We start from the raw sequence: 16,195 nt of genomic DNA, 5'->3' as shown, positions 1-16,195 counted from the left end.
TAAGCTTTGGAACTTTGTGTGTGTGAAAATCCTAGGAGATCAGCAAGTTCTATGATAGTCAAGTCACTCCGACTGGCACCTACAATTGTTCGCAGTCAGACTCACTGAGATCACATTTCTTCTCCATTCTGGTGTTTGGTCTGAACCACAACGGAACCTCTTGACCACGTCTGAATGATTTTATACATTAAGTTGCTGCCACATAATTAGCTGATTAGATATTTGCATTAACGAGGTGAGCAGGTGTACCTAATAAAGTGGCCACTGAGTATATAACATAGTTAATAAAACTAAGAAACAAGGTATAAAATAGAATAGCTGACAGCATTAAAGTGACTACTTGAGCTCTGGCAAATGAAACCTAGCAATTAAATGGATTACAAAATTGAGCCAGTTCATATATTTGTTCCAAAAATGGGGAATACAAATGCCAGAAGGTGTAAAACTGAGCATGCATTTCAATAATAATCTAAAAACTTGCTGACTTCATAATTCCAAACATAAATCAAAACAGTATGATATTTGCATTTTGAAATATGGCAACCAAATTATTATTCCCATATTCTAGTAGCTCCATCCTACAAGGTTCAAAGAGATACTTAACTCATTCCAATCTCTAACTTTGTGTTCCAAGTATGATTTTGCCTCCAAATCACCTAGTTAATACTCAAATTAAGTCTGCCACATTTCTCCCCTTCCAGCTCAGTCAAGTTGATCTTCTATCTATTCTAAAGGGCCTACCATTCACAACCGCACTCCCACTCTGACACTAGGTTAACCAGCTAATCTTGCCTCGCCAATTTAAGTGCTGGTTATATCCTCTCCCAAAATCAACAGGCTCACATTCATTAGTACTTCAGTGAATGTGCTGACTTTCACAGAACTCTTAGCCTCTCCCTTTTTCACCTGCTTTCTGATTTCATGTATCATTCATAATCAGTCATTTTACTGTCCCTTACACTTACATCCATTCACTTCCCTCTTCATTCCCATTGTCAGCTGTTCCTTTCACAACTATGAAGGCGGCACACCAGTGCCTATATTTCATTAGGAGTTTGAGGAGATTTAGTATGTCTCCAAAGACTTTAGCAAATTTTTACAGATGTACCATGGAAAGCATTTTGACTGGTTGCATCACCACTTGCTATGGAAGCTTCAATGCACAGGATCAGTAAAAGTTGCAGAGAGTTAAAGACTCAGCCAGCTCCATCATGGGCACTAGCCTCCCCACCACTGGCAGCATCTTCAGAAGGCAATGCCTTAAGAAGCCCACATGCATCATGAAGGACCTTCACCACCCAGAACATGCCCTCTTCTCATTACTGCCATCGGAGAGGAGGTACAGGACCTGGAGACCCACACTCAATGTTTTCAGACCAGCTTCTTCCCCTCCGCCATCAGATTTCTGAAAGGACCATGAACCCTTTTGCTCTCTTTGTACTACTTATTTCTAGATATATAGCTCAGTTTTTTTCCACTGTATTGTGCTGTACTGCTGTTGCAAAATAAGTTTCAAGACATAAGTCAGTAATAATAAACCTGATTCCAATTCTGTCTTGACCACTTCCTTTACTGCTTCTAATTTTTCTCTTTCATTGCTGCCCACATCATTCATCTATCAGTTGCTTAGCCTTACTCCTCTCATTCCCCTCCCTGACCATTTATGCTCATCAAGTGTTTAAACTATCAGAGAAATCCTGCTCAGTCCTTGGCTTCATCCCCTCCCATTGTCACAATATCTCCGTCCAACCGTGCCTACTCCAAATGTCAACTCATACCCAAACTCTATCGAGACAAAAGTTCGATTCATTACTGCCACACACCAGGAAAGTAACTGGACAGATCCTGTGTCTGAGCCAGAAAGAATGGGACTGACGCCTGGTGATAAAGAATGTCTGCTGCCAAACTTGGCCACCAAATATTATCATAATGGTGTGAACATGGAATGGAAAATATAACTGAACAATACACTCCACAAGTGGTTCATTCTTATCGTTCATTCAACAGAAGAAGTAACTTTGGATTAGCAAACTTAAAAGGGAAATTGACTTACTTGAAGGGGCTAAACAAGAAGGACAGAGTGGTCTCTTTCTTGTGAGTCATCTTAACCTAAAAAAAGGAAATAAGAACCTTCAATCTACATAGCTCCACATCCAAAGGTTTTCTGGCATTCACTCAATATATGGTTATAAAATCCCAATAATAACACAGTAACACCCTTCTTAAATTCCTCCACGGGTTGCAGCTTGCACAGTCAATTTATCTGCCTAAGTCTCTGTCTCGCTTGCTAATTCACCATCTTCTATCCTCTCTCACAAGCCCAACTTTTTGCAGACACTTTTCATTATACCTTACCAGGTTTATTTTTTTGTTCCCTCTACTGGGGATGATAAATGATATTATTTGCTGTATGTTGTTACCAAGAACTTTATATTGTTACGAATGGGCCACAACTCTGAGGGGCCGAAGGGTACAACTTAGCCCCCTCCTTTTTTGAGAATCGCAAGATCACTATTAAGTCAATTCAGGAGACCCAGGAAATGAGAGAAAGACATGCAGAATCCACAAAGAGTTTGGAATGTGTCCTGGCCTCCGAAAGGCGGGACCATTGATACCGGCTATTGTCTCTTGGAGACAGAATTGTGTATTGAATCCTGTACAATGCATCGAAGCCCCCAGGCAATGAACCGGGGCGGGGGGGGGGGGGGGGGGGGTTGGTGGAGGGATTGCATCATCCCAACCTGATTGACATCTGAGACCCTGTGAGTCGGGATAAAAGAGGGTCTGTGGAAACAGCCCCTCAGACGCACCAGAAGAAACGCTAGCGATCCCGTAATAGCGAAAGCCGGTGGGAAGGCCACGTGTGTCCGTTTCCATTTGCCCCGGAATCAGTGGGCCTTTACCACGGAAGAACGGTTTTTAGCTAACAATGGGGAAATCAATTCCCAACGACTCTCGAAGGATTGACATCATAAAAGGAATGGGCAAGTTTTAACCTGTCTTTCTCTCCAACCAAAAAGCTGCAGCTTGAATGAACTAAAGTGACTTTTATATTTCCATCGGACAATACATTATCCCCTAGACAACGATAGAGCTATTCCTTATCGATTATCATTATACCCGCGCTTTTAGATTTAGTATTGACGACGTATATTATCTGTATGTTTGCATTGATATTATTTTTGTGTATTTTTATCAATAAATACTGTTAAAAATAGTACCATCAGACTTCAACGGACCTCTCTATCTTTGCTGGTAAGTGACCCAGTTACGGGGTACGTAACAATATTTTTATGATGTGGCATTGAGGGGTCATTTGGATAAAAAAAACACACAGCATATTAATATGCTCAGGTAATTAGAAATACAAATGGTACACAGAGTATAAAAGTAAGTCTTACTGCAACTAGGTAGGGTTAGAGTACTGTACAAAGCTCCGATCTCCTTCACCAAGGAAAGATAGAAATATCTAAGAGTGAAACAAAGCTGAAGAATATAACTAGATTGATTTGTAAGAGATGTGGTATCCACCAACAAACAGAAATTAAGTGCAATACGTCAATATTTCCTGAAGTTTTGAAAAATGACAGGTAACCTTCCTGAAAACAAATTAAAATTTTAGTGGCTTGACATGCATGGTGCCGGGGTGGGGGGAGCTGTTTCTGCTAGCTGAACAGGATAATATTAGGGTCAATGTCTCAGGCTGAGAGGCAAGTCACTTATGACTAAGATGTATTTTTTTTCATGCAGAATTGTGAACCTTTGAAGTAGAGAGCAATTAATGCCTCGTCTTTATGTTTTCAAGACTAAAACTGATAGATATTTAGGCATTAAGTAGATTAACAGATCTGAGTATTGGACAGGAAAAAGCATGCATGCTATTTCTACTTTGCTGATCCAACATAAAGTAATGCACACAGATCTATTAGTTAATTCCAGTCCACCAGTCATTTTGACCAAGGACCAAATGACTGCTCACCTTTCAAGTTCTGCAGAAATCGAAATTAAGTGATACTGATTTTTATAATTTCAGCTCATCAACATGAATTAATGTATTCAGAAAAATGGGAGTGTTTAAGGCACACATTAGAGGCAACCCATTAAGCTTAATGTAACACTAAACTCTTTAAGAATGCTAACTAAAAATAATAATTTTTGTACCTTAAATTGTTCCAGTACTTGCAAGGCATTTGTCAGCATGCACTCAGCTTTAAATCGATCACTGTTGTTTAAATATTCCAAAGGTAAAACGCCCTATCAAGAAATGTACAAAAATTAATTTGTGAGACATATGACTTTTGCAAAAGAGTTGCGTTTGGCTTTTTTAAAAACATTTTCTATTTGAAGATTATTTAGGATACATTTTTCAGAATAACAAATAAATTAATAAGGTCAGAATACAAGCAGACATTAATATGACGTTTGAGCACTGTGTGGACTGTTCACAGTTTCAGTTAATGCATATCAAACAGGATAGAACTACTTAGAAACAAAATAAAACAGGTCAGTAAGTAGAATTCACATAATGAAAAAAAAGCATTGAGCCCCCTATTACAAATCACAGAGTGAGTTTTTATTAAGCTTCAGAATTCCAACCGATCAGAATTAACAAACAGTACTATGTACTTCGGCGAGCGCACACCCCCCCCCCCCCCCCCAAGACTTCTGCTCACACTGTATTTGTGAGGATGTTCTCAGTCCTGAGGCACCAGGCAAGGTCACTCGGTTCCAAACAACTGGTTTATTGATCATTACAGACTGTCTCTCTGGTGCTTCCCACTCGCTCTCCTCTCCCTTCCCCTTTTCCCAATCATGATTACCCTCTCCCTGCCATCTTCTCACTCTCAGTCCTCAATAGAGATCCATATCAGAATCAGGTTTATCATCACTCACGTGTGTCATGAAATTTGTTCTCTTTTGCAGGAGCAATACAACGCACTACATAAAATTACTGCAGTACTATGCAAACTCTTACGCACCCTAAATAGATATATCTATCTCTCTCTATATATAATAGCTATATGACTTTTGCACAGTACTGTATATTCTTTCTGCAAAACAGTAGTTAATTGATTAGGAAAAAATTGTCCCTCATTTGTGAGAATAAAGATGTGAAACTCAGTAATTTGGAGCAGGTTTGGTGTACCAGCTGGACCTTTCGTGGTTGTCAACTTTATACAGTTATAAATTGAATACAAAATTAACTTGACATGGCCTTCCATAGTTAAATGTTGCATTGCCTCCCCTCTAAGGTATTGTTGAAATTTTGAATGACAGTGCCCTGGCATGCAGAAGAAGTCAAGATTGGTGACATGGAAAGCAAGTCACTGCAAATCAAAAATGAAAACTGCAGATGCTAGAAATTTGAAATATGAGAAAGTGCTGGAAATATTCAGCAGGCCAGATCACATCTGTGAGAAGAGAAGCATGAGTAGGTTTTCAGATTGAAGATCCCATGTCAAAACTGTGCAGAAGGAAGAGAAACTTGGTATATCCAGGCAGAATAATGCAGAGGGAATGTCTTCAATAGCATAAAATCAGGTGACCATGGGAATAAGGTGTAGTGAAGATTCTCTCGTCAATGAGAGCAGACAAAAGAAGACAGGTGTGCGAAGGACAGGACAAGAAGATGTGTTTGGTCCATCAGGCTGGTAATGGCTACCAATCCCAGTAGGGGGAGGAAGGGGATGAAGGAGGAAAAAGATAAAATAGTAATATGAGAGAGGGAGAGGGAGAGAGTGAGTTACTAGGGAAGGGGAGAGAGAGAAGGGGAGGAGGGAGAGAGGGATGGGAGAGAGAGAGGGAAGGGGAGGGGAGAGAGAGAGAGGGGGGAAGGGGAGGAGAGAGAGAGAGAGAGAGAGGGAAAGGGAGGAGGGGGGAGGAGAGAGATTGATTGATAGACTGTGGAAGACGAGGTTTCAAATGGTATTGGCAGGCCACTAATGCTGATGCACAGGTACAAATGTCAAAAGTTGATCTCGATGCCAAAGAGGCTGGAATCCAAAAACAAGAAAGCTAAGCCACTGGGACTGCTCCACAACAACAAAGGCGAACATCCAATAGACACATTGAGCAAAGGTGCTAGTGGAAATATGTTATTTGGAGGTTGAGTATGATACCACAGGATTATAGATGCATCGTGTGATCCATCTCTTGTTGACAAAATTGCAATAAGGAAGCTTTGCTAATGATAAGTGTCAATTAAGCTGTTGATGAGGAAAACCAAGAATATTCCCTTTAAGTTGAGCAGTAGACCACAGGCTTATAAACATGCGGTCCTTCTTATTCTCCCTTACAGAGTTGTGGGGTGGCTAGAAGGGCAGGGCACTCAGATAGGCATGCAGAGAGGCAGCATGCTACAGAAATGTGAAATATAATAGTTTCTGCAAAGTGTGTACATCTTTGAAATGGTTCTGTTTTCTCCAATTAAACATCAGTGTGTTGATTTTGTGGGGATTTGCTGGCAGCTTCACACAGTGCACAAGTTCTGAACACACAGGCTGGACTCCACCCATGGCTTTGTTTGACTGTTGGATTCTGCACAGAGGTCAACTGGTGAGGCCCAAAGTTACTCTGCGGAATTGGCTACTATATATTGTGCCAATTAAGACCTGATACAGAATCTGAGAACCCATTTAACTCACACTGGGAATTTTACTGCTGCCATAAAAAAAGACAAACACAATAAATTAAGTGTGTCAGTAATATTTTTAGTTACTGTATGCAACACGTCTTGCTGTGTCTTTGTTAAAAAATTGCAGGTTTTAATTATTTCACTTTCTACCTTTTTTAAAGATATTTCTAATATCAACAGCATTGAAAACCATTTGAAACAGTAAATCAGGGGAAAGGATTAGTTGTTAGGGAAAGTTTTCCCTCAGGGCTTTCAGCGCCTATTTGAGCTGATCAATATGACCCTATTACATGGTTCAGGACTCTGCCATTGCTCATGATCTACTACTTCACCCCAGCAATATTACTTCATTCCAGAAAGCAGTGTAGGCTACCTCCGTACCTCAGTAAGTATATTTAAGACAAGGTTGGATAGGTTTTTGCATAGTAGGGGAATTAAGAGTTATGGGGTGGAGAGGAGTCTATGGCCAGATCAGTCATGATCTTATTGAATGGTGGAGCAGGCTCGATAGGCTTGATGGCCCACTCCTGCTCCTATTTCCTGTGCTTTACCTTTCTAGTTTCAAACAAGGGAAATGCACAATTACAATGTAGTTCAGTTATACTGCAATCCACTCCACAAAGTCCAGGCCAAGAGATTGCAACAATTTTTTAAGAACTTTCTCACTGAGCAAAATAAAAACATTTGCTGCATCATTTTGAGAAATCTCTTAAATCTTAATTTGTTTGTGAAAAAGCTTAAATTATTTTTACTTCTTTAGATCTTTGACCAACCATTGAAAATCCTCTTTGAGGCAGAGTTCTATCAGAACTGCAATGGAGGATCAGAGGCAATACAAGTTACAATTCACTTCAATGAGACTTTAAAAATTGTCATTTCTCATTTGGCTCTCAGGTTGCACTTCAGAAAACTGGACATCTGAGGTTCTAAACCCAAATTTACTTTTTTCTGCCATCATCAGCAAGGTTCTTACTGAAAAAAATTACCATTATTGTCATAGTTAATACCCATCATAATATACTGAAGCAATTCACAAGTTATTAATTAAAGTCAAATTAAATTCCACCTGCCTTATGAATTAAATAATAATAATATAAAGCATTTGCTTACCACAGAATTTACAGGAAAGGGGACTCCGATGAGTGAAGCCATCAATGGAGCAATATCGGCCTACACAATATAAAACAAATTAATTCAGAGTAATTAGAAATCAAAGCAGATGCTTCTTAACTCAGAATTCCTTCAGCAGTTTCCTTTTGGTTTAATATATAACATGCTTCTACAAAAAATGGTCAGATTTTAATTCCATTACACACACGTGCAACTCAGTATATGCAGACATTCAAGTTCAGAAGTACAGCACATTCCATAGGTTACAAAGTGAATGGGCAAAATTAAAAATGTTACTGCAGTGCTAGACACATAGCAATTAATGTATTTTTCCTGTGACACAGATAAACTTAAATAGTGTCATGTCAGCAGTGCATTATTAAATTGTAAGATAGAATAAAATTACACAACGCTGAATAAGGCCATCTCACCCATAATATCTGTCCCAGCACATAGAAAGAGCCACCTCATTAATGCTTTCTACCCTGCTTGTTCTCTATATCATTAGAAACATTTGCTCCGCATCATATTCAGGGTACCTCATCTTCAGATCAACACGTAATTGCATTTGTTACACTGCTGGCAAGAAGGGCTATTTTATTAAAATGGAAAGATATTTCTTCCCCTACATTAACTGAATGGTTTTCTCAAGTGATGTTATGTCTTAGTTTGGAAAAAATCAGAAGTAGAACTTTTGATCCTCGATTTGATTTTGAGAGAAGATGGGGTTCTTTTACCAAGTATTATCATTTAATTTGAATTGTTATATGGTTTCCTTCCAATTTTATTTTTTTATATAAATATGAAATGACAGTTGATGACTCTTTTTTAAATATATTTAGATGATGGTCAAATGTATTGCTCCGGGGGGTTGATTCCTAATGGGTTTTTTTGTATATAGTTAGTGGGTTTTTTTTCTTAGATAGATGGGGTTCTTTTTTTCCCTCTCTTTTTTCTATATATATAAAAAAAATTCTTTTTCCAGTTTTATATTTCAAGATCAGTTTTTTTTCTTTCCTTCAGCTTTTTTAATTGTATGCATATTAATCTGTTAAAGTTTTGTATCATTTTATAGCTGTTGATGATTACGTATTAATAAAATGATTCTAAAAATGAAGAAATATTTGCTCAATTTCCCTTTGAAAATTAACTGTTGAACCTTTTTCCAGTACTCTTTCAGGGAATCACCACAAGCTGTGATGTAAAAAAAAGAATGATTTCATCCACAAACTTGTGGAATTTTTTCCCAATTCTATACAGTTTCTGCACAAATGGTTAACAATTATGTATCTAAGTAACACACTAAGCATCAGAAAGTAATGTGTTCGTAAAATGAAAAAGATTGACAGTGTTTCATCTTTTCTAAATTTGTAAATTGAGAATGTCAAATCATTCTTTTACCTCTTCAACTATCAATCATTACTGGCATGGAAAGGTGATGCCTAATTTCTGTAAGATTAATTTTAGTACCCCATTCTACAGTGGAGTAGATCTTGGAAATATATAGCACAGAGATGGACACTAGCCCATTCATGCCCCAACCTTCTTGCTCATCTATATTAATCCTGTCTGCATTAGCACATTTCCTTAAATGCCCTCCCCATTTAAGTGTCTGTCTAAATGGCTCTTAAATATAGTGATGGTATCTGGTTCCACATAGCAGCGTGATCCAATGCTGTCAACCACTCTCTGTGTAAAATCAAAATTTACCCCTCGTACCCCTTTAAAATTCCTTTCTCTCGCATTAAACCTATGCCCCCTTGTTTCTGATACTTCTCCCATGGGGAAAAAGATTTGATCATCTACCCTATCATTATATTACATATTACTATCCCACCTCAACCTCCTATACTCCAGGAAAAGTAAATCCAGTCTGTCCAACATCTTCCCATAACTAAAGTTTTCCAATCCAGACAAAATCCTTGTGAATATCCTCTGGGCTCTCTCCTGCCAGATTACATCCTTCATATTATGTGGTGATTACATGTGAATTTGTGGATGTGAATTGACAATGATTTAAATAGTGCAGACCCCAAGACAATCAGGCAGACAATGCACCTATCAATGAGGCAGTATTTACATGAGGCTATGACTTGTGTATCACTGCTCTCCAATAAGACATATATATATAAATAAATAAAAGAACTGTGGTCTTGATCAGAAAAAAAACAGAAAGCAAAACTGTAGGATGAAAAAGGAAATAAACAGAAACTTAAAAGCTTTGAACATTCAAGTGCAATTATACTGATAAGAATTTGATTCATACTGGGAAAAATGGTTTAACTACATAACACCTCATTGGCCTGATTTTATTCTCACAAATCAATGAGTATGTTGTAAAAAAAAGATCACTCCCTACTTGTACATAGTTTTCTCCTTTTGCTTGTTCTTTCTTTCCTCTCTTTTCTGTAAGTATACCTCAGATAAATATTATGTGGAGACTTGTGGCATTTGTGACTATATGATATATATGTATAATATCTGAAGTACATTTTATGGAAATGTTTTGTTTGATGGTGAACTTCAATAAAAAATAAATTACAAAAAAAATTCTCTAAGCTGTCAATATTCTAAATATTTACATTCTGCCTATATTTACATGGGAAAGCTATATTAAACTTACATTTTGAAGTTGTTACATTTTTGTTTCCAACAAGTGGTACCTAAAAAACATTTGTCATGTAATACACCTTAAATCTGTGCATATAACTGGTTAATTTGAAAAATGACAAATCTGTCACATAATCTTCTAATTTATTTCAGGAGCAGTTAAATATACTTCACGTCAGATAAAAGCTACTATACCTACAATGCCTCAAATACCCTCTGTTAAAATGTGTTGCAATCAAAGCACACTTTGCTCCACTTCTGAATTTTTGCTCTACTGCTATCAATGAAACTAAATTCCAGACAAACATCAACACAAGCATTTTTATAGTATCAGAAAGCACATATGAAAGACAAACTTGTAACACAGAGTCCCATATCCAATCATGAAGCTGAAACTTATGAGTAAATTAATGGGAAGAGAAATATTATAGCTTTAAATTAACTATGATAGGTAAAACTTAAATTTCTGGTTTTAAGATTTATTATGGCAGAGCTTTGTTCATTGTTGAACTAATGTGGTTGTCAATTACCTAAATTGATAACTGTTAAAGGAAAAAAAAATTAACACAGGTTTACAGTTTCCTCATAACTACATCCTCCATTAGAGAGCTTTGAGAAATTATCTGGGTAGCTGAATAAACCTGACAAATGAGGAAGATCATAAATCAGACTGTCACCCTGCTCACCAAATCAACCATAACACGCTGCTCAATACATCATGTGAAATTTGTTTCATAGGAGAAACTTATCTGATAATGATTGAAAAATCAGCTGTTTTAGATGTTGGTAGTTGAGAGATGAATGTCATCAAAGGCACTTCCCCTGGTCTTTGAAAAGTGTTTTAGGTTCATCTAAAAGAGCCTTAATTTAAATAATTGACTTAGATTTATCTATATGTTTGAAAACACTCAAAATTAATTCTAAATTGGTTTGGAGCTTATTAAATACAACAGATAAAAAAATAGAATGAGACAGAAAAATAGAAAGAAACAAAATGAAAGTGCCAGAAAATTCACAACTGCAAAGCAATGTTCTATGGGTAATAAGTGGGCTCGTCTCTGCATAGAGAAACCAAATTTGATATGATATAGTGATCAGCCAGAGATTTGATGAGTAGGATGTCAAGTCAAACAAGATGTTCCTCAGCAGTCTTGAGATCAGGAATTAACATGCCGAGAGTACCTAGTGAGGAAAAATAGATTCAAAGCCCCAGCAGCCACAGATAAGAATCACCACCAGTGGATGCAGAATCATCCACTGTAGACTCTGTAGACAAGTCTTGAGGTACATTGCACTTCCCTAGTCTCATGGATAGCAATGGCAATTCCTGGAGTAGCCTCTTCTCAGATACCAGAACTTTGTATGGCAGACCAAATGCTATCATTTTCTCATTATCTGTTAAATAGTGATACAAGTATGTATAATGCAAAACTTTCAAACTATTTTTCATGAAAGGACTGTTAGTTTAAAACTGAAAGATTAGCTTAGTAATGTTATTGATTTGAAATGAGTTTTGCTAATGAAGGAACAAAATTGTAATTTTACTTCAATAAAGGCAAATTGTTTTCTCCAAACTGAAATATTGTGCTTGCTAGTCTGTGTTCAAATCACTCCATGGGCTCATCACTTCCTACAGCAATATAAGACAGTTACGCATGTCCCTCCAACTCTAGTGATTTGACCCACCATTTTAATCATTCCACCATTAATAGCCAATCTTCCAGCTGCTAAGACTCTAAGCTTTGCAACTTCTTCCATGAACCGCTCTAGCTGTGTTCCCAAACCCCTTAAAGCACTTGTGAAAAATTCTGATTGAATGTTTGGTCATTGGTCTTGATACTTTGGTGGGCAAAATGCCTTGGAATATTGGAGGCACCACGCTCGTGCAGTCACAGAAAAAAATGAGAAGGACTTCACTTTTGCAGCGGCACAACTGAGAGCATCCTGACCGGCTGTATCACTGCCCGATATGAGAACTGTACCTCCCTTAATCGCAGGACTCTACAGAGAGTGGCGTGGACAGCCCAGGGCATCTGTTGTTGTGAACACCCATGATTCAGGACATTTACAAAGACAGGTGTGTAAAAAGGGCCCAAAGGATCACTAGGGACCTGAATCACCCCAACCACAATCTATTCCAGCTGCTACCATCCAGGAAGCTCTACTGCAGCATAAAAGCCTGGACCAACAGGCTTCAGGACAGCTTCTTCCACCAGGCCATCAGACTGATGATCTCACGCTGAATTGAGTGTACTCTATATTACATTGACTGTTCTATTTATTATAAATCACTATGATTACACATTGTACATTTAGATGGAGACGTAACATAAAGATTTTTACTCCTCATGTATGTGAAGGATGCAAGAAATGAAGTCAATTCAATTCAATGCTGACTTGAAAATAAAATTATTAACATGCAGTTCAGCCGGCCCTCCTTATCCGCAGGGATTGGGCTTGGAAACCGCCGAGGATACCAAAAAACGCAGATGCTCAAGTCCCTTATATAAAATAGTGTAGTATTTGCATATAACCTATGCACATCCTCCCGTATACTTTAAATCATCTCTAGATTACTTACAATACCTAATACAATGTAAATGCTATGTAAATAGTTGTTATACTGTATTGTTTAGGGAATAATGACAAGACAAAAAAGTCAGTACATGTTCAGTACAGACACAACCATTGTAACTCTTTTGGGAACGCTAATGCTGCCCCGGCATCAGCCGATCCCGATTCTCCCATGATCTTTAAGTTCTTGAAGCTGTAGCATTTTACATAGCTAGCCAGCCATTCCTTACTAGCCTTAAACTCCTTCCTCTCGCTCACAACACAAGCTGCGAATGAACGAGACGCGAGGCGAACAATGCTCAACTTCTGGGTTTTCCCGATCCGCGGTTGGTTGTATATCGTCATTCAATAAGTGTGACAAAACAAAGCTTCAATTCTTAACGACTGTTTTACCTGGTTTACATCTAATCTCCTTGTATCAGCCAATTTCCATTCTGAAAGAAAGAGAAAGAAATTTTAAAAAATTATAAGATAACCCTTGGCCAAATGCTAGCATGAGAGTCCTAAAGGGACAAGTACATGGTTCACTGAAATGGCAACACAGCTAGACAGAGTGGTGAAGGAGGAATTTGGCACACTTGTCAGATCAGGGTACTATGGGACACAATACTATGGCTGTACAAGATGTTGGTAAGACCCCATGTGACATACCGTATGCATTTCTGGTTGCCTATCTATAGGAAGGATGTCATTAAACTAGATAGAACGACAAGCTTGTAACCAGGGCCTGGGTATCTATGAAAGTCAACACAGGCTGGGGCTTTTTCCCCTTGGTCCTTGAGAGGCTGTGGGGTGGCCTTATACAGCTATAAGGAGAAACTTTTTGGAATGCATTTTTCTGGTGAACTGAACAATATACATTTAAACTCCTACCTTGTTTCTTGTAAATGGTGGAAAGGCACTGGGACGCTTTACTACACATTACCCAGCTTCAGACTTGTTTTTATCTGTGTTATTTGTTGATGCTCTTTCAAACACTGACCAAAAATCTATGAAAACTCTAAGATGAATTTTGCTTCTTTAATATTCATTTGTCCTGTGATCTCACACATTAAAATCATAGAATTTTCCAGCACAGGTGACACCTGGCCCATCATGTCTTTGATAAATCCCATTAATAAAGGCTTTCTCATAACCTAGTAACTTTTTATTCCTTCACGACTTACATTCAGTTGTCAGTTAATGTTGAACCTGCTTCCACTGGTAATTCAGATCAAAGTTCACTACATAATATAAAAAATTCTCAACTCTCCCTCATGTTTTCCGGATATCAATAGTTCTGATATTAAAAGCTATTTCTATTTACTTTCTTCATCAAACTTTCACATAATCTTGAACATTAAAACTGATTTTCTCTGCCTTTATGGAAAAACGTGACCTAAGATACATCATATTATTTACAGCTGCTGCTATAAAGTGAGCCAACATCTGATTACTTCTTTAATTTTGAGTATTCAAACTCAATTTTCAGGGCAGTATTTGCCAATTGATGAAGGAAATAATTATCTGTGACACTGAGAACATAAAACCCCAGAAGCTGAAATAAACCATTTAGCCTCTAGCGCCTGGCTGCTCTATGATTTAATAAGATTGTGGCTGGTCTCCTACCTCACTGATGTCTACATGTTACTAAACACATATCCATCCAAGGCAAAGGTCTTCACCACTTTAGTTTATATCATCATCTCAGCTTATTATTTCCCCAGTACATACATGCAAAATGTTATTCTGATTTCACATCAGTTTTTCATTAGAATAACCTAATCCTACTAAAGCAAAGCATATCTGAAGTTAACACTTCGTGAAGTGAAACACAGACACCTCTTTTTCCCTTATTAGGGAAAGAGAGAGCCTGTGGTATGTCGAATACTGGGTGAACGAGTAGTCTTTGAGGTACTGTAAGTCTGCATCTTTATTAATGCTTTGCTGCATGCTTGAGTGCTCGGCAGGGGGCTCCAATGCTTTTGTTTTTGCTGGTGAGGTGGGGGGGGGGATTGCTGCTTTGCTGCTGCTTACACGTAGGAATGGAGAACTGGGGGGGGGGGGCTTCAGGGTTCTAACATCTGTCAATCATTCTTTGGGCCACTCCTGTTTCTGTGGGTAGCTGCGTAGAAGTAGAATTTCAGGATTTAATTGTATACATTTCTCTGACATTAAATGTACCTTTGAAACTTTTCCACCATGTTGCTCTTATTTTCATCCCCTAAATTTTAGCTCAGCTCAGTATGAAAAGATTTGCAACAATGCAATAAATACATGGTCCCAACACATTAAAGTGCCAATGCAATACTTTTAAAGTGGTTTCAACATTGGTAACGATGGTATCACAACAGCAATATTGCCCAAACCCTGTAAGCAGTAAGTTGTGAGTATTTCACAATTCTTCACCATGTCTGAAGGACTCAAGGAAAGATGAGAATGACTACAATCAAAAGAATACTTCAAAAGAAATTTGATTTCTGAAATGTAGTTCACAACACATTCATTTGAGAACTCCAAGCATACTGGTTGTTTAAAAGCAGAGGGTGCTCTAAAATTTTTCATATTACTGTGTTGACTAAACTGAGTCTTGAGCATTTACAGGTTGAGCGTCGAGTATTTGCAGGCATCTTTGGCATAATTCAAATGCAGGTTTTTCTTTTATCAAGAAGACTAGATTGTAAGTACTAATTTGAAATGAAACTAACCATACCTTGCAGAAAATTATCCTGAAACTGTTGGTTTGAACCTGGCTGAGGCCCATTTATTCCAGCTCCCCATGTAACAAGAGGGGTGAGGGTTTCTGAAGGGTGCCCTGCACCATGGGAACCTACATCAACAAAGAAATCAGGAATTAAGACATTTTTCTGATGACCAAGATGTATTGTCATAAGGGACTGGGCTTTGGCTAACTTATAAAGACACTGAGAATTTCTTTTCCCCCATCCGATATTTGACAATTTTTCATAAACACGAGAACATCTTCAGAACAAGAAGTTCTTTCTTCCACACAGTGACATGAAATGGCTTTCATTGATAGCACCCAAGCTCACTTTATCTTGCTGTCTCCAATTTACACCTATAGGTGCGGGAATAGGGAGTAAAAACTGTGATAGAAGGTCAGAACAGCACTGGAATAAGTCTAAATGTTTTGTTGAAGCCCCCAGTAGTGTCACAACTGAACCACGGCTGTGAATAAATGCAAATCAATGTAAATGAACAGGACGAGGTCACTCAATGCTATTTACATATTAAGCCACTCTGCCCACCCACCCTATTGTACATACA

General features: G+C 38.0%; 1 protein-coding gene across 4 annotated transcripts in view; it reads right to left on the bottom strand.

The window, feature by feature from the left end:
* The window catches only part of pign (phosphatidylinositol glycan anchor biosynthesis, class N), a 129,087-nt gene that overhangs the window by 75,682 nt on the left and 37,210 nt on the right, over positions 1-16,195 (bottom strand). For all 4 annotated transcript variants that reach the window (XM_059945227.1, XM_059945230.1, XM_059945229.1 and 1 more), the window contains 5 exons: positions 15,621-15,737; positions 13,322-13,362; positions 7,745-7,804; positions 4,162-4,254; positions 2,054-2,109 (listed from right to left, as the gene is read on the bottom strand). In XM_059945227.1, the coding sequence (XP_059801210.1) occupies positions 2,054-2,109; positions 4,162-4,254; positions 7,745-7,804; positions 13,322-13,362; positions 15,621-15,737 (367 nt within the window). The remainder of the gene's footprint in view (positions 1-2,053; positions 2,110-4,161; positions 4,255-7,744; positions 7,805-13,321; positions 13,363-15,620; positions 15,738-16,195) is intronic.

Source organism: Hypanus sabinus, chromosome 20, assembly GCF_030144855.1.
Source record: "Hypanus sabinus isolate sHypSab1 chromosome 20, sHypSab1.hap1, whole genome shotgun sequence".
Taxonomy (NCBI): Eukaryota; Metazoa; Chordata; class Chondrichthyes; order Myliobatiformes; family Dasyatidae; genus Hypanus; species Hypanus sabinus.
This window is presented reverse-complemented; position numbering and strand designations above follow the sequence as displayed.